Source organism: Rhinatrema bivittatum, chromosome 2 (genome assembly GCF_901001135.1).
Source record: "Rhinatrema bivittatum chromosome 2, aRhiBiv1.1, whole genome shotgun sequence".
Classification (NCBI taxonomy): Eukaryota; Metazoa; Chordata; class Amphibia; order Gymnophiona; family Rhinatrematidae; genus Rhinatrema; species Rhinatrema bivittatum.
The window spans coordinates 764411712-764431032 of NC_042616.1; the positions used below are offsets into that span (position 1 = coordinate 764411712).

The 19321-nt window shown below is 43.3% G+C and overlaps 1 protein-coding gene across 2 annotated transcripts in view; it reads right to left on the reverse strand.

The window, feature by feature from the left end:
• Nucleotides 1–19321, reverse strand: part of MTSS1 (MTSS I-BAR domain containing 1) — a 431605-nt gene that overhangs the window by 74578 nt on the left and 337706 nt on the right. For both annotated transcript variants that reach the window (XM_029592008.1, XM_029592009.1), the window contains exon 6: nucleotides 16145–16219. In XM_029592008.1, coding sequence (XP_029447868.1) covers nucleotides 16145–16219 — 75 coding nt within the window. The remainder of the gene's footprint in view (nucleotides 1–16144; nucleotides 16220–19321) is intronic.

Sequence of the window (19321 nt, forward strand, 5' to 3'; positions counted from 1 at the left end):
ACGAGTTACAGTGAGAATGAGAAAGAAAAAGGGACTTAAAAAATGGAAAACTGGATTGGATGAGGAGTAAAAATGATTCAGACATAACAGTTTGGAGAAATATTTTATTTTAAAGTAACGTTTTTGAAATAATAGATTTTCAACAAAAAAGTGCTTCTTTGTGCATGTAATTGTGCACAAGAGCACCACAGAGCTGCTGCAGCAACTGAAACTGTGGTCCAGAATCAATCTTCTAACTCTCGCTGCAGCTGCCATGCCTTGGCAGAATCTGGTCTATGGGACAGTCCTGATAAACCACAGGTGCTGCTCGCTCACAGTGAAAAAACCTAGGTCAGGGTGGTGAAGCAACTCCGGTCCTCAAGAGCCGCAAACAGACCAGGTTTTCAGGAGGGAGGAGTAGCAGCCTAGTGGTTAGAGTGGACGATGAACCAGGAGACCAGGGTTCGAGTCCTGCTGTCGCTCCTTGTGACCTTGGGCAAGTCACTTTACCCTCCATTGCCTCAGGTACAAAAACTCAGATTGTAAGCCCTCTGGGGATAGAGAAATACCTACAGTACCTGAATGTAAACCGGTGTGATATCTTGATTGAGATCGAATGTCGGTATATAAAAATAATAAATATATAAATAAATAAATATCTGAAAACAAAGCCTGTTTGTGGCTCTCGGGGACTAGAGTTAGCCAACCCTGACCTAGGCGGTCAGATTCCACCTTGAGTGGCACTTCATTTGCCCACAGCCATAAATATCCCCCTACCCCTAAAACCATGCTCAAACGTTGCAGCAGAGAGGAGTCTCGTGCATTATCAGAATTAACCAGATAAAACTGCTCCATCAGCTAGGAACAAGAACTCTCCATGATAATTAGTTACATCAGGGTTTCCCATACTGTAGGTTGGGAGTCACAAGTGCCTCAAGCAGCAGCAGTCTTCAGATACCAGCAGCAGCAGCATTAAGTCAGCGTAGGATTTGTGAGCCATCGTGCACTCACAGGCCCTGCAGTGGTACTACCCTCGCATGAGTTTCTGTGCTAACAGGAAGCCCTCCTTCCCCATCCCTCCAAACCTTCTGAAATACCCCTTCACTTGATTTCCTCTCACCCCTCGGCCTTTCTCTTACAGCTCCCAGTCAACCTTCTGTCATTCCCAGGCGCTCACCCACAACAGTCAATCCCTCTCCACTTGATGCAGCCCTCAAACTCAACAGGATCTGATCCCTCTGCAGCAACATTGTCCTGTGGACACTGAGCCAAAGATAGATGACAGCTGGTGGGAAGAGACAAGAAGAGGATAACAGGGGCAATGTTTTTCTCTTTGATAGGTTCAGTAGTGGGCAAGGACAGAGAAACAGTGGCAGTCCCCACCAAGTCATGCACACTCAGCTCATGGCTGATCCCAAACCCAACGGTGAATCTGTAAGCAGAAACAGCATTAGCAATGGAAGTCAGTGTGGGGCCCCTGCAGAGGCCCCAATCCTGCCTTGTGCTATTATGAAAACCATAATTCCCACATTAGCTACTGAAAAACATAGCATGACATCTGGGGCTGATAAAATGGTCCTCTTGGACAGGCCTATTACCAAATACGGAAAAATTAGCTGCAAATCAACTGGCCTAATTGAACGATGCTAAATTGCAGACTTTTAGGTCAGAGATGGTTCAGTGTGGGATTAGATGATCAAGGGCCACTTAAGGATGACAAAGCCACAGCAGAGAGACTAAATGAATTTGCTTCGGTATTCACTGAGGAAGATGTAAGAGATATACCCATGCCAGAAATTATATTCAAAGGTGATGATTCAGAGGAACTAAAACAGAGGAATTTCAATGAACCTGGAAGGCGTACTAGGGCAAATTGACAAAATAAAGAGTAGCATATCACCTGGACCAGATGGTATACATCCCAGAGTGCTGAAAGAAATGAGAAATGAAATTGTGGGCCTGCTATTGGAAATTTGTAAACAATCAGTAACATTGTCTATGGTACCTGCAGACTAGAGGGTTGCCAATGTAACGCCAATTTTTAAAAAGGGAACAAGGGGTGATCCAGGAAATTACAGACCAGCGAGTCTGATGTCTGTGCCAAGCAAAATGGAAGAAAATATCATGAACAAAATTCCTGAACATATAGATAGGCATAGTTTAACAGGACAAAGCCAAGGGAAGTCTTGCCTAACAAGTTTGCTAAATTTTTTGAGGGTGTAAACAAACATGTACATTGATTTCCAGAAAGCATTTGACAAAGTCTGTCAGAGACTACTTAGGAAATTAAAAAGTCATGGGATAGGGGGCAGTGTCCTATTGTGGATTGCCAACTTGTTAAAAGATAGAAAACAGAGAAGGGCTAAATGTTACATTTTCCCAATGGAGAAAAGTGAATAGTGGATTGCCCCAATGATCTGTTCTGAGACCACTGCTTTTTAATATATTTATAAACGACTTAGAAATGGGATCAACAAGTGAGGTGATCAGATTTGCTGATGACACAAAATTATTCAAAATTGCGAGAAATTACAAGGGGCTTCTGCAAAACTGGGAGACTGGGCATGCAAATGGCAAATGAAATTTAATGCGGACAAATGCAAAATGATGCACTTAGGGAAGAGTAACCAAATTATGGTTTCACAATGCAAGGTTCCACATTAGGAGTCATGACAAGAAAATGAACTAGGTGTCATCGTTGAAAATACATTGAATTATTCTGCTCAGTGTACAGCAGCAGGCAAGAAAGCAAATAGAATATTAGGGATTATTAGGAAAGGAATGGAGAAAAAAATAGATCATCATGATGTCTCTGAATGGAGAATAAAGCAGATTATAATGGTGCAACCTCATCTTGAGTACTGTGTGCAGTTCTGGTCACCACATCTAAATACAGCAGAATCAGAAATTGTGTAGAGAACAGTGACCAAAATGATAAAGAGGATGGAACAATTCCCCTATGAAGAAAGGCTAAAGAGGTTGGGACTCCTCAGCTTGGAGAAGAAAGGGCTGAAGGGAGATATGATAGAGGTCTATAAAATAATGGATGGAATGAAATGAGTAAACGTTAAACAGTTGTTTACTCTTTCAAAGAGTACAAAGACCTGGGGTCACACAATGAAGTTATTAGGTAATACATGAAAACTAATAAGAGAAAATAGGTAAGCTCTGGAATTATTTGTCAGAGGATGTGGTCAAAACTGTCAGGGTAGCTGCGTTTAAAAAAGATTTGGACAAGTTCCTAGAGGAAATGTCCATTAAGGTAGAGTTGCAGAAATGCACTGCTTATTCTTGGGATAAACAGCTTGGAATCTGTCTACCCCTTGGGATCCCTTCCAGGTACTTGTGTCCTTGACTGGCCACTGGTGAAAACAGGATATTAGGCTTGATGGACCTTTAGTCTGACCCATTATGACAAGTCTTATGTTCTTATATGGTTAATCATGTTAAAAGGGTTAATGTAGAGATCCTACAGATCTCTACCAGAAGTATTTGGTTTCACCTAAGATAGGGGGGACATTATTGTTAAGAAAAATAGCTAGTGAGGGTTTGTAATTCTCCCAAGTGGGAAACTGAGAATGGGTATTCTTAGCTTATAAATCCCCTTCCTACCATTCTCCTGTGTGGAATTTTGAGTTGATCCTTCCAGGGGTATTATGTCCATGGCTGTTCCATAGAAACATAGAAATGATGGCAGAAGAAGACCAAACGGCCCATCCAGTCTGCCCAGCAAGCTTCACACATTTTTTCTCTCGTACTTATCTGTTTCTCTTAGCTCTTGGTTCTATTTCCCTTCCACCCCCACCATTAATGTAGAGAGCAGTGATGGAGCTGCATCCAAGTGAAATATCTAGCTTGATTAGTTAGGGGCAGTAGGGGTAGTAACCGACACAATAAGCAAGCTACACCCATGCTTATTTGTTTTACCCAGACTATGTTATACAGCCCTTATTGGTTGTTTTTTTCTTCTCCCCTGCCGTAGAAGCAGAGAGCTATGCTGGATATGCGTGAAGTATCAGTTTTTCTTCTCTCCTGCCGTTGAAGCAGAGAGTTATGCTGGATATGCGTGAAGTATCAGTCTTTCTCCCATGCCGTTGAAGCAGAGAGCCATGCTGGATATGCATTGAAAGTGAAGTATCAGGTACATTTGGTTTGGGGTAGTAACCGCCGTAACAAGCCAGCTACTCCCCACTTTGTGATTGCGAATCCTTTTTTCTTCTCCGCTGCCGTTGAAGCTATGCTGGAAATGCGTGAAGCATCAGTTTTTCTTTTCCCCTGCTGTTGAAGCAGAGAGCCATGCTGGATATGCATCGAAAGTGAAGTATCAGGCACATTTGGTTTGGGGTAGTAACCGCCGTAACAAGCCAGCTACTCCCCTCTTTGTGAGTGCAAATCCTTTTTTCCACATTTCCTCTTGCTGTAGAAGCTTAGAGCGATGTTGGAGTCACAGTAAGCATGTGTATGTTTATTGAATAAGGGTCTTGTGTCCAGGCAGTAGCCATCATTCTGGCGAGTCACCCACTCTTCATTGGTGGCCTCTTGACTTTATGGATCCACAGTGTTTATCCCACGTCCCTTTGAAGTCCTTCACAGTTCTGGTCTTCACCACTTCCTCCGGAAGGGCATTCCAGGCATCCACCACCCTCTCCATGAAGAAATACTTCCTGACATTGGTTCTGAATCTTCCTCCCTGGAGCCTCAAATCGTGACCCCTGGTTCTGCTGATTTTTTTCCTATGGAAAAGGTTTGTTGTTGTCTTTGGATCATTAAAACCTTTCAAGTATCTGAAAGTCTGTATCATAACACCCCTGTTCCTCCTTTCCTCCAGGGTGTACATATTTATATTCTTCAATCTCTCCTCGTATGTCAACCGATGAAGATCCTCCACCTTCCAGGTTGCCCTTCTCTGTACCGCTTCCATCTTGTCTTTGTCTTTTTGTAGATACGGTCTCCAGAACTGAACACAGTACCAAGGACCTGTACAAGGGAATAATCACTTCCCTTTTCTTACTCGATATTCCTCTCTCTATGCAGCCCAGCATTCTTCTGGCTTTTGCTATCGCCTTGTCGCATTGATTCGCAGACTTCATATCATTAGACACTATCACCCCAAGGTCCCTCTCCTGCTCCGTGCACATCAGCCTTTCCCCCCCCATCGAGTACAGTTCATTTGGATTTCCACTCCCCATATGCATGACTTTGCACTTCTTGGCATTGAATCTCAGTTGCCATATCTTCGACCACTCTTCCAGTTTCCTTAGATCCCGTCTCATTCTCTCCATTCCTTCCGGCGTGTCCACTCTGTTGCAGATCTTAGTGTCATCCGCAAAAAGACAAACCTTACCTTCTATCCCGTCCGCAATGTCACTCACAAAGATATTGAACAGGACCGGTCCCCAACACCAATCCTTGTGGTACACCACTTAAAACCGCTCTCTCTTCAGAGAAGGTTCCATTTACCATCACACATTGTCTTCTGTCCGTCAACCAATTTGCAATCCAGGTCACCACCTCGGCACTCACTCCTAAGCTTCTCGTTTTATTCACCAGTCTCCTGTGCGGAACCGTATCAAAAGCTTTGCTGAAATCCAAGTATATGGTATCGAGCGCTCTTCCTTGATCCAATTCCTTGGTTACCCAGTCAAAAAAGTCAATCAGATTTGTCTGACAGGATCTTCCCCTGGTGAATCCATGTTGCCTCTGGTCCATCAATTCTCCAGACTGTAGAGAGTTCACTATTCTCTCTTTCAGCAGTGACTCCATTACTTTTCCCACCACCGAAGTGAGGCTGACCGGTCTGTAGTTGCCAGCCTCCTCCCTGTTCCCACTCTTGTGAAGCGGGACCACCACCGCTCTTCTCCAATCACTCGGCACCACTCCCGTTTCTAGGGATCTATTGAACAGGTCACACAGCGGACCCGCCAGAACATCTCTGAGCTCCCTCAATATCCTTGGATGAATCCCATCAGGCCCCATGGCTTTGTCCACTTTCAGGTTCTTTAGCTCTTCCCACACATTTTCTACTGTAAAAGGATTTTCATCTATTCCACTTCCCTCCAGTTTCTTGTTGTGTAGAGATGGTCCTTCTCCAGGGTCTTCTTTAGTGAACACAGAGCTGAAGTATTTGTTTAATATTTCTGCCATTTCTTCGTCTCTCTCCACACATTGATCATTACCACCTTTCAATTTCACTATACCACATTGGACCTTTCTCTTTTCGCTGATGTATCTGAAAAATGTTTTGTCACCATTTTTTATCTCCTTGGCAATCCTCTCTTCCGCTTGACTTTTTGCCAACTTGATTAATTTCTTTGTCTCCCTCAGTTAATACAAATATTCTTCTTTGTGCTCCTCCCTTTGGGATCCTTTATATTTCTTGAATGCTGTTCTTTTAGCTTTAATTTTGTCAGCCACCTCCTTTGAGAACCAGATAGGTTTCAATTTTCTTTTGCTTTTCTTTACATTTCTAACATATAGAGCAGTTGCATTGGTGATTGCTCCTTTTAGATTGGTCTACTGCTGATCCACATCTCTCTCGTTCTCCCATCCTTTAAGTTCTTCCTCCAGGTACTTCCCCATTTCCTCAAAGTCTGTGTTTTTGAACTGTAAAACAGTTTATCCTGGGACAAGCTGTGTAAAGCAGGGCACTTCTGGACGGTTGCCTTTGCTTTTGGTCAATTGTTTTAAAAAACAGTCTTTATGCCCCAATTTTTAGTTTGAACACATTATTTGTGCCAGCAACTCCAAAAGAGAGAGATTTTAACAGTTTAAAGGCTGGAGAGCTTGCTTTGGGTTTTTTTTTCTTCTTTTCTCTAACTTTATGCAGCAAACAGCAAAATAACTTACTAGAATAATATCTTACTATAAAGAAATGAAACACAGACTATAAAGAAAATTAAAACACAGGCAGGAAATAATCACAGAAGCTTTCTACACAACTTCAAAGCAATAAGCAAAAATACTTAGCCACAATGTAGATTTCACAATGCAGTATACACTTCCACCAAGAGAAACCTCTCCAGCATGTGCACAGGACCACAATGGCCTTTGGTTCCCTAGTTGTTATTTTACTTTTTTTTTTTTTTTTTTAAGGACAGAGGGTTTCTTGGATTGAGACCCTGATTCAGAATGGAGTCAGAGCCCTTTTAAAGGACTATGTCTGAAACCTTGAGGACCACGTATGGAAACATGGTAATTTGAGTTTTGAGAAGGACGTTTTTCTGCCCTCATCTCATATCTTGGTTCCCCTTAAGAGTTTTGTTTCCTAACATGCCCAAGCACTCACCCAGGAGCTTGGTGTATATGTGGTGTGTCTCAGAGAGCACGAGTGGACTATATTTAGTTCTGGAGGGAGAATGGCTCATTGTCCATTCCTGAAGGAAGGAGTAGAGAAGCGGAGGAGATTTTGTGGCCCAACCTTAGCGTTACTATCATCTCAAGGAAATAAGAAGAGACGAGAAGTAAAGCAGATACCTATCAGGTATCACCAGAGCATGATGAAGGAGAGGAAAAGAAGAATTACAGGAGAGGTAAGAGAAACTGGGCAATTCTCTAGAGACTTTGACTGAATTGAATAAAAAGAATACCGCTTATCAACTGGGAGGGAACTTACAAACCGCCTTAAAACTGATTGGCAAGGAGAGAAATTTGGACTTAATTGGAATTAAATTAAACAATCAATATAAATAGGTTAAAACTTTCTTCAAGAATTAAATCTGTAACATACTCTGGAACACCAAAAGTTGTGAAAAATTGTGTAGTTGATGGAAAAAAATCTTATCAGTAAATGTTATGTTGGAAACCATCCTAGCTTCCAGCTTGGTTATTTCTACTTTGTACACTTCAGTGATCATCAGCGTTGTTTATAACTAACTTTAATTTTGGATTTGAGTAAATGCAATGCATCGAGCCTAAAAGAGAATTCTCCTTCCAGCTCAGGGATTCATGGACATTTGGATGAAATAAGTTTGTGAAGATTTAACTTTAAGAGATTGTATTTGACGTGTGTCTCTCCTGGGATCTTATCCAGAATTATCAGCCCAGGAGTTACATTAATATGTTACATTTTTTTTGAAAAGGAGAGTTGTGCTGAGTCTAGTCCTCCTGGTAGCCAGAGGGGGGATTTCAGGATTCTCTAGTAGTGAAGCAGCCTCGAGAACATAAGAGGCGCTCATTACTGTTCGTGGTTGTTAGAACATTCTTAATTAAAAAAAAGAGCTGAGCTGCATCTAAAGTCTGGTGTTTGACCGACAATATGTTTTTACAAAGCACTTCCTTCAAATTCTCGGGTACTCCATTCTCCTGTGAGTATCCGCTCTTGAGCAGGGATGTTACCTAATCAAACGCTATTGCCACAACTGCCAGATAAAATACTTTTCTGATACTTGGTGATCCAACTGAAAACAGGACGACAAATCCAAAGCTGTTACTGAGAGATGTCAGCGTTGAGATGTCCTGCACACGAAGGATGCGATGTCCTTCGGTTGCGCCAATGCTTTTCACTACACAAAACTTTATAAAGTGAAAATTTTGGTAGCGACAATGTTTACATCAATGTCTCCCCCCTGGCAACAGCAGTGGCTGAAAAATTATAAAAGCAGCAAATCCTCCAGGAAAAAATACTCTTGGCTTTCCCCACAAGGGCTGCACAAAGGAAAACGTATACTACGTACAGCTATGCATAACAATGTAATGTACAGACTTCAATGTCTGAAACTAGGGATGAGTTACATTATGTCTTAAATATCCCGATATCTATACTCCTAAAAATGTACATTAACAAAAACTGGAGAACCACCATAGGAGCAGAGAGAGACTCTACAATAAGTATCAACTTTATAGCATACTCTTACCAAGGATGTAAACGAGTGAAATTATAATGGTTAATCATTTAACCATTAACAAGTGGGGAGCCAGAACTCCAACCTGAGCCTAGTGATAAAAGAGAAGCTGTGAGAAGCAGCAACAGGCATTGGAGCTGGTCAAGGCTGGCAGAGCTGCCTCGGCGCCATGACAACAGCAGCGGATGCCATGCCCTTGCCCTGGAATTCCAACCAAGAAGTGCCTGAGCCAACCCCAAGCCCCCCAATCACACAGTAGGTAGCCAGCCTCCATCACACATTCCCCGGGAGGTTCCAGGGCCAGGCTCCTGCTATTGCATGACGTTCATATAGTAAAGAGTTTAATGGTAAGGTTTAATACCAAGCAGTAAGGCTATTCTCATCAGTTAACCAAGTAACTGCTTAATATTTTGCCTCCTAACTCTTAAAGGAAAAAAAACAACTTGAGTGCTACAAAATGGGGTAAGATAAGTCATAGAGGGGCAGGTTTTCAAGGATTTACGCGCGTAGTGGGATTACACAGCCCGGCGGTACACATAAAGCCCCGGGACGCGTGTAAGTCCCGGGGCTTGAAACAAGAGGTGGGGCCGGGGGGCGGGGCCTCCAGGCACAGCGGCCATTTGCTGCTGTGTCCGGGATCGCGGGCCGCCCAGAGGTAGGCACAATTTATAAAATAAAGGTTGGGGGGGGGGGGGGGGGAAGGTGGGGGGCAGAAGGAAAGCCAGCAGGGCTCCCCAAGGGCTTGGCGTGCGCAAGGTGCACTATTATGCACCCCCTTGCGTGCGCCGACCCCGGATTTTATAACATGCGCGGGGCTGCACGTGCATGTTATAAAATCGGGCGTACATTTGTGCGTGCCGGGTTGCGCACACAAATGTACGCCCGCGCGTAGGTATTAAAATCTGGCCCAGAGTGTGTAAGAATGGCCCTGTGGTAGATAGGAAGGTCTCACTGTGCGATGTCTCAAGGGAGTCTAACATGGAAGATTGAGCCAAGATGTAGGGACTGTCAGGCCAGTGTGTTGGGGGTAAGAACATCTCATTGTGGCAGCGAGTCACAGGACATGACAACAAGCAAGTTGTGGGTTAGGGGTTCTCTTGTGTCTCCCCACCCCACCACCCACCAAGACGAATGTGCAGTAAGGCTGATCCTGGCTGTGGAACTCTCTCTTTTGATACTGTGGTCACACTACTCTTTCAATAATTTCATTTCTAGTATCAATTAGAAATCCACTCATTGTTACCATAAATACTTCTATAGAGCAAAAAGCTACACTTTCTAACTGGCCTCTAAAATTCTCTCTTCCCACTGGAAAGAAAACTGATCTGCCTATGAACATTTACTCAACTTACAATGCAGACCAGAAGTAAATCCGTACAAAAGATCCCGACATATCTAGAGAAGTAGGTGAGCCAAACCAGATTGAGAGCATGTTATAAAATCTCGCATCTATGTGCGCACGCCGGGTAGTGCACGCATATGTTTAAAAATCTACCCCTTAGCTTCTTTGAACTTTTGCTGCTTTTGCCTTCACTGGGAGACCGTTTCAAGCATCCAACCACTCTTTCCACAAAGAAATATTTTCTAATGTTGTTCCTGGGCCTACCTCACCTTTGAGTCTCCTAGCATGCATGATCTTTTGTTCCAGAACTTCCTTTCCAATGAAAAAAACTTTGCTTTTGTTCGTTTGTACCTTTCCAGTCTTTAAATCTCATAGTGCAGACCCGGCACCATTTTGGCAGCCTCACCGGACTGTCTCCTCAAGGACCTTGGGCATTATACTAAGAATATAAGAAGTGCCATGCTGAGTCAGACCAATGTTCCATTGGCCACTGTCAGCTAGACAAGCTGCTGGAAGCATTCAGCAGATCCATCCCAGAAGTAAGAGGAGGTCTTGCCAAAAGTTTAGAAAAGATTTATCACATGTTTGTTTTTTCTACTGACTATGTCTCTCCCTATCCACACTAGCATTCCTTTGGTTCTGGCCACCGTCTTGTCACACATTGTTTTTCCACCTTGAAATGATCAGTTATGATCACCTGGACATCTCACCCCCCATCATGCACTGCTCCCTTGTATTTCTGCATCCTAAATGCATGACTCTGCCCTTTCTAGCACTGAACCTTAGCTGCTAGGTACTTGACCATTCCTTACCCTTTCTTAGATCAACTCATTTTGACTACTTCTTCAGAAGTGTTCATTCTATTTCAGATCTTAGTGATGTTTGCAAAAACAAACCCCCATCCCTTTCCTACCACCCCGTCTGCAATATCGCCGACAATATCAAACAAAACTGGACCAATCCCTGAGGCACTGCTCTGATAACCCCTTTTTCCTAGCTGTGAACTCCACTTATTACTACCTTCTGTCTATCACTTTTAACTCAAGTAACTTTACCTTGGGGTCCACTCCTAGAATGCTCAGTTTATTTATGAATATTTATGAGCTCTGGGATGTGTCTTGTAGTTTGCAGAATGCAAACAATGACAGGTTGCTGAACCATGGATGCTCCTCAGCATGCTCTGGGTGACACTCTAGGTCAGGGATGGCGAGTTCCAGTCCTCAAGGGCCGCAAACAGGCCAGGTTTTTCAGGATATCCACAATGAAAATGCATGAGAAAGATCTGCATGCACAGCCTCCATTTGGATGCAAATCTCTCTCATGCATGCTCATTGTGGATATCCTGAAAACCTGGCCTGTCTGCAGCCCTTGAGGACTAGACTTCGCTATCCCTGCACTAGGTTAAACCACTAAAGTTTTATGATCTTGAGGATATTAGTGGTGGATAAAATTTGAAGTACTTCTATTTTATCTAAAATTCAAATGACCCAATGATGCCATTCATGATCCCTACACTTACCTGTCTGTGTAACATCTAAACAATACAGGATTCATTCTTTACTATTAGTCAAGCACTGAATTTTCTCCCTTTGCTGAATTTTGAAAGATTTTTATTTTACTAAAATAATTGAGAGGCTGCATGATCACCTTTCTGAATACCACAGGATAATGTGAACACAGGGAAGTGAATTAAGAAAAGAGATGCATCGGAAGAGATACGCAATGGCTCGATAAGGGTTCCTTAGAAGTATGTGGTATATATGCACTTTGAAAGGAATGTCTTGCTTATCTCACCATTTTGCTTACATAATTATTATTTTGATAACTACGGAATGTAAGAACAAAGACCCCATTGCAACAGGACTGAATTAACACTCCCAGGAGATGTGCCTCACCAAACTCATTACCATATCTACAATCTCAAACCACCAGAGCCTGCAGAATGGTTACAGAGTTCGATGCTCATAATTCCTTAACTGTGTGTCCAACATCTGACAAACCACGAGATCAGGTCGTTTTTTTTAAATATTTGGACAGACAGAAAATTTCCATCTTTAAAACTTGGAAATACTTGTTATTAATTTTGGCTCGTCAAGGACGTTTGCAAAAAGATAAATAGAAATTACCAAATTTGGAAAGACACTTCTATTTTCTTCATTTTGATGAGTTACTTGTTCTTGAAAGCAAGATACCTTTGGAATGAAGATACTGAAGCCCTTAAAAACCCCTTACTTAATAGGGCATTAATAATCTCCAATCAGATGCTAAACCTGAATTCCAGCACAAGCCCTACTGCAGGGGCTGAGAGTGCCCACAGCAAGAGGAAGTTATTTGTGAGAATAAGCCCAAGCAGATTATATTTACCTGCTGGCACAAGTTCCATTCAAGTAGCGGAAAGGCTGGAAGGGTGAGCAGGCAGGAAAGGAGACAGCCTAGTGGCCCGTTGCCCTGGAGCAACCTTAAGGGTGCACAGCTGGTGCAACCAGGGACACCAAAATCAGGACCGGCGGGGGGAGTCTTTAGGTGACACCATGATGGCAACTGAAGAGAAAATAAGTGTGGAGCCTGTGCGAGGGGCTGGAGCACTGCTCATTTTTCCCTCATATTGCTGCTGCCGCTGGGCCCAGGACCAGCCAATTGAGGTGAACAGAAGGGAAAGGGAAGTTGGGGAGGAGGGGGAAGAACCCAGGAAGGGGCCATGAGGCTGGAAAAGTGTGAGAGAATTTAACAAAAATCAATCTACAAGAAAGGATCAGGGGGATAGGGAAAGGACAGACACCACATACTGAAGGACTAAAGTGGCTAAGACCACAGTATACACACTATCAAGAGAGATGGTAACTCTGATAAAGTCGCTTTGTTGACATGCTTTTGAGGACCATTTTCTCTTCCCTTTGTATTGCTCTCTGGTTTCTTCAGTAAAGTTTCAGGGCAGATTGACCTAACTTGGCACCAGTATGCTTTGCTTCCATTTTCTTTCCTTGGAACTGCAGTGGTTGAGGTTAACAGGTTATCTACTACATTTTAGGCCCTGCAGTCCTGAGCCTGAGTGTCCTCCATTCTTTTCCGGCCAAGTAATTTCCTCCTGCTGTTTTGAGCTCCCACTGGATCTGGCTTCTACAGGGGCAGCTAACCTTTCCACCCTTCCATTTAAGCCCACCAGTGCTGTGAGAGTCCATGGTTGGGAGCCAGAGACCACAGCTTCCCTTCTAGAACCAGTAAGAGTGTTCTCCGAGTCCTGGGTACTAGACGTTGCCCCTGCGTGACGGCAGACACTCCCTTCACCCTAGGGCTGTGAATTCTGCCTCCATGGCAACTCCAGCCCCAGCTGCTGAGCTTCCTTTAAAGCGGCACCCAACTGGCCCTGCCCAATCCCAGAGGAAAAGTAAGAAGCAGCAGATAACAGTAACCGGCTGCTCAGCATTTTCTTTAGAGTCCTGTTAATTATATAAGCAAAGGGGGGCGTTAGGCTTTCTACATGGGTTTAAAAAGAAAATGGTCACTGAAAATGGCTTTATTTATCTTCTCCCCAGTCTTCTTACTACCAATTTAAATTCTTCAAACATAAGAGCAACTTCCAAGGAAGAGAGATCTAAGTTAAAGGTTTTTCAGCTTTGATAAGAGACAACTGAAAGGAGATGTGAGAGAGGTGTATAAAATATGAAAGGTGGAGACAGGGAGCTGCCATTCATGTCATCTTACAATACAAGAACTGCCAGAATTCCCCCAAGGGCCAGCCCCTTCTCCTATATTATTTCATCTTACTTGCAACTTACGTGGGATATTCATTTTAAGATGTATGCCTACAATACTCAGATCATCTGTCCATTTATGGGAAATGTTTCCTCAGTAGCAAGGGCGTCTCAAGGTCATTAAACACCTGGCTTAAAAGCAACCCTCTTTCACTGAATATTGCTAAGTCGGGAGTGCTACTGAGTGGTCATTCCTCTGCAAAGTTTATTCAGTCTGCACTGTCCATTGCTGGTGTCCCTATCACCTATGCTAATTGTGTGCATGACCCAGGATTTATTCTTAATTCCCAACTGTCCCTGAAGCTGCAGAACAAACTGTTTTAAATTCAGCTTTCTATTTGTTTGTCGAGGAAACTGAAGTATGTATTGCTGGTACAAGATTTCAGCTCAGTTCTTTGGGGATTTATGACTACCACCTTGGATTACTGCAACTCTGGCTATGTGGGCCTCCCTAAAGCCCATGTGCAGGTGCTGCAATTAACCCAGAATGCCGCAGCTCGGAAGATTGTGGCTGTCCCTCGATATGAACACAGTCCGCCTATTTTAAAACTGTTACATTGGCTGCCCCTTCATTAAAGGATTATATTTAAAATTTTGGCCTTGATTTTCAGAGCTGTGCATTTGAGTCAGCCTCAATGTTTGCTTTTTCCCTCCTGAGTTGTCACTGTGGTCCCATGGGCAGAATTTACTTTTCAGCATCTTCTTTGAAAAAGAGGCCAAATTGTGTTCTACCAGAAAGACATCTTTCTTTATAATTGGTCCTACTCTCTGGAGTGATAGGCCCACTGCCCTTCGTGCTACTGGACTGGAAATTCTTTTTATTTAATTTTTGTATGCTTATGAAATTGTTGACGTTTCTGTGTTACCCGCTCAGGATGGTTATTTACTGGGATGGCCAGGCTACAAGGAATTGAAAATAAATAAATAAAAAATAGGAGGCACCCAGTGAACAAACCAAAAGGTCTATGTCCTCACCCCATGCATATTTACTTCGGGAAGCTCATTACTACAAGATGTTATACAACAAATTAGTGCAACCGGCTCCAGTACAGGGCACCACTAAACCATGATGAATAGAAACCAGATGAGTATGACAGTGAATGGGCAACTCTCTATATATGCTCCTTTACGCTTCCTGGCTTGCCACTATCGAAGACAAGATGGTAGGCTGGACGGACCTGGGATCTGATCCCATTTGGCATTTCTTTTGATCTTAACGGCACTGTATCTTGAGCAGGGAGATGCTATACCTTCAAAACATGCCAAGGCGCTGAGGTATGGCAGTTAAAGCACTGGCTTAAACTCGCTGCTTCCTGTGCACCAAAGACCAATATGGGGCACCTACTTAGCAAACAGGCAGCAGGCCAAGATGAGGCTACCTGATCTTACCCGTTAATCTGGAGGGACGATACTAGCAGGCGGGCAAATTCACAAAATACAAATTTAAGAGACAGTTCGGTTTATCCATGGGACAGAATCTTGTTTCCTTATCATACAGTAAAAAGGACTGTGAAAGATAACAAAACCCAGAATTCATTCAGCATATATTCCTCTTCCCTCCTGCCACAACCCCACACTCAACATGTAACTACCAGGTTACTGTGTCAGTCTTCGCAATGCCAGTCTGTGTGAGTGGAAAGCAAAAATGAGAAAAAAAAAAGATATAAAAAACCCTTGTAAAATGGTTCCATACAGAATCACCATAGAAGCAGTGTTGTTCCCAAAGTAACATGAATGGGGGAAAAAAAAATGGACTGCTGGACCAGGAGGACTTTCAGTAGCCCAAAGAAGCGAGTGTGGATGGTTTCAGCAGGCTTTGAGCCCTTTCACTGCTCATGGTGCCTCCTAAAGGCATCGCTGGGTAGTGATTGCCCATTTCCGATAGCAGACGCTCTTTTAGGTGTCATAAAACACATAAGCACAAGAGAATGTTATAATAAAAACACAATATAACATGTAACAATGTCCTCTGGAAACAGGGCTCAGCACTGCTTAACGGCTTGAATACGGCTCAGCGCGTAGAGGAAAATTTCCATCCTTCATTACACAGAAGAAACATTCCTGCAGCGAGGACAAAGGGAAGCAGCACTGCAGCAGTGTTACTTCTAATAGGCCCCATACACAGATGCCTTCTGCTCCGATAGGATTTGGGATTGGCAATATTAAATCAGGCGTCCTTTGTCAACAGACCCCGCCCCCTTGCACACATCACAGGCAAACATGCAAATTACCTTTCTTTGCCTTCTTCTGCAGTTTTAAGGTATCCGATGATTTCTTTTTGATCTCTTGCCGTGCCTTTTTGTACTCTACAAAACAAGAAGCAAATATAAATACACAGTCCTGCAGCTAGCCGTCACCCAACACTCGCCTCAGGATCTGCAGCCTATGAGCAATAACACAAAGGCTTTCAGATACAAGGACATTCCATGTCACAAAATATTAACACGAGGCCACTGGATGGCTCAGCATACGGTTCGGGGATGTATCTAAGATCCTACAGTCCAGCCTCCACGGACACTAGTGATGCAGACATTACAGCACAGCAAGGAGACAACACAGGACCCAGCCTGCAGTCCCCTGGCATTAATAAAGAGCTGAGACCAGGGCATCTGAATAGTGAATACCATGAACTGATAAGGGTTTCTAGCTCTTTTTCCATTAAGATGGCGGAGACATTATTAGGGCTCGTTGCATTCTTTCTGGTTTCCACATAAAAATAGAAACGCCTGGAGTCGAAGCAAAATCTTAAGTTACTGAAGGGGGCTCGGTTACTTTTGGTGCAATAAGCAAGGAGGGCACGTACGGTCTGTACCTGCCTGTTCGTTTCTTCCTGAGCTTCCTGCCACTTGGACCTTTCCTGCTCCACGCAGATGTTATTTCTCTCTTTACATGCATTCTGCCTGCATCCTCTCTCAAGACGTTTCTTTCTGGCTGCCACGGTTTCTTTCCGGAGAGAGGATACCGAGCGCAGGTCAAGCGACACTTCTCTCAAAACCATAATCAAAAGTCCTCGGGCCCTTGTACACGAAGACAAAATACCTTTTCATTTTCTGGCGGTGGCTATGCTTTCCCGGTTTTCTGCTCTCCTTTTGGGAGTCAGTGTTGATCCTACCACAGAAGTGGAAACATCTCGGGGAGGCAGAGAACTTGCAGAAAAGCGGACTCTTTCTTTCTTGCGACTGGCCCCATTTAAGAATAATCAAAAGTTGCTGCAATCCTTGGTCAGGCATTATAAAGGTTCAGTAAAAGATGTTGTATAACCTACCAGAGGAGAAGGGTTGCTGAACCTAGTGGCAGCAGGTAGTACGACAACATGGGCACTGTCTGCTTCAGAGCTGCGTCAAGAACAGTCGTACAGCGCCCCAATGCTGGGCGTTCCCCGGTGATATCGCTGCATACAGCAGGGTGAATTCTGATGCTATCCAGACTGCTCAAAGCATCGGCTTCTCAGTTTGCTACCTCTATTGCTTTCCTTTCTGTTTTATTCTCAGGTTCCTTTTTACTTGTTTATATATATTACACTTTTGCACATTTGTTTGCTGTAAAAGGTGTGCGAGTTATTCTGAGTATATCCTGTTTGAAAATATTCTCCTCCCCTGGTTCACGCCTCAGTTCTTGCTATTTCCTACTGCAGTGGAACAATGCTATGATTTACTTAACACCAGAATAGTGAGAGTTTACCCTTCCTGGGGAGGGGGGCGGGGAAACCAAGAAATCAGGAATAGGAGGGGGATCGTAATGCCTGTTTGAATTGATCACGAATTAAATGTTTTTGTGCTATTAATGCGAGTTAGTCTGTGGAGCTGAAGTGATTGTTCTCCCAGGACAGCGGGGCTGGGAAGTATCCTCCTCTGCCACTGGCAGACAATGTATTCCTTGGCATGACTTAAGAGAAGGGTAGGAAAAATCCTGGACCACCTGTGGACAGTGAGCGTCTGAAACCACTTCTAACTTTCTGCAGGCCTCATCACTTGGTCAATGAAATCAACCTGCTGGACTCTGTGCCTGAGCCATCCAATGTGGACACCAATAGTCAAAAGACCAGCAAGTGTATTTGTTGTATCAAGGAGAAAAACTAGCAGGTCGTAGTTCTTTCCCTCTTTCCGGAATCAAGGGAAGTCTTCTTACATTTACTATTGTGGTTTGCCCATTTGTGTTCTATTAATCTTATATGTTTTTCCATGCTGTCAGAAACGGTCCGGCAGATGAATTCTTAAAGCATACAATCAAGATGATGAAAAAGATTTGCTGAATCTGACTCAAGCATAACAAATTTCCCTGTATGTTAGGGGTAGCCAACTCCAGTCCTCAAGAGCCACAAACAGGCCTGGGTTTTCAGGATATCTAAAACGAATACGCAGGAGAGCGATTTGCTTACAATGAAACCAATGCATGCAACACATTCATTGTGGCTATGCAGAAAATCGTTTGTGGCTCTTGAGGACTGGAGTCAGTTTGACATTTGCCTCCGTTTGATCCTTGAATTTTAGGTAGTTACTGCTGACCATTTCTTCAGTTTGATGTGGAAGCACTTTTTTTGCATTTGTGACACGAACTTCAAAATGTGCCTTGGGTGTTAAGATCTCTGTTAAATGGGTTTGGCTGCTCAGATCTGTTCCATTTACTGGTTAATGTCCTTTTAACCCACATTGTTACTCCAAAACCCAGAATGCTTTTATTAGACGACAGCTGGCTGGGGAAATTAGATGAGAATGCTTACGATTTTAAGGCAGAGTCTACCCTGATCCACTACTTACCATAGCAAAGGGGATAGGAGGAAGGCTTAGTCAAACCACACAGCATCTGAACCAACCCAGAGTTTTCTGTTTACCATTATTTAAATTAAACACATTGTCACAAACTAGCCAAAAATGTGCTAGCAGAGACTAACCCTTATTCTCTGACCTGAATTTGCAGGAAATATTACAAAAATAGGTAACAACAAATGGCCATGCTCTATCAACTCAACACCCAAAGGCACAGATGTGAGCAATCTGCTATTAGAGAGCCTGTCCACCTTGGCTGGACATTTCAAACGTGTTATAAAATGTAAAACCATACAGCCAAGGCATCTGAGATGTGAATAGTATTTGCATTTTGATGCATCTGATTTTTGTTCTTGCAGCCATATAGGGCTCAGGGGAACCCCGGATCCCTTGTACACTGTGATCTCTCTTATCAGACCCATACAAGAAGGGGAGTATGATACATGTGTTTTTCAAGATTACACTGGTCCTGATCTCTGATGTGATAGTAGAATGGACTTAAGCAGCCTCAAAACTCAGGTGCACCTTTCTGATCCAATAAGGGGTATTAGAAGAGAACCACACTGCTTGATATGTCAAATGGTTTGGAGATACTTAATGCTGTTTCTACATCTATTAATAAATTGTGGGTCCTTAATTAAG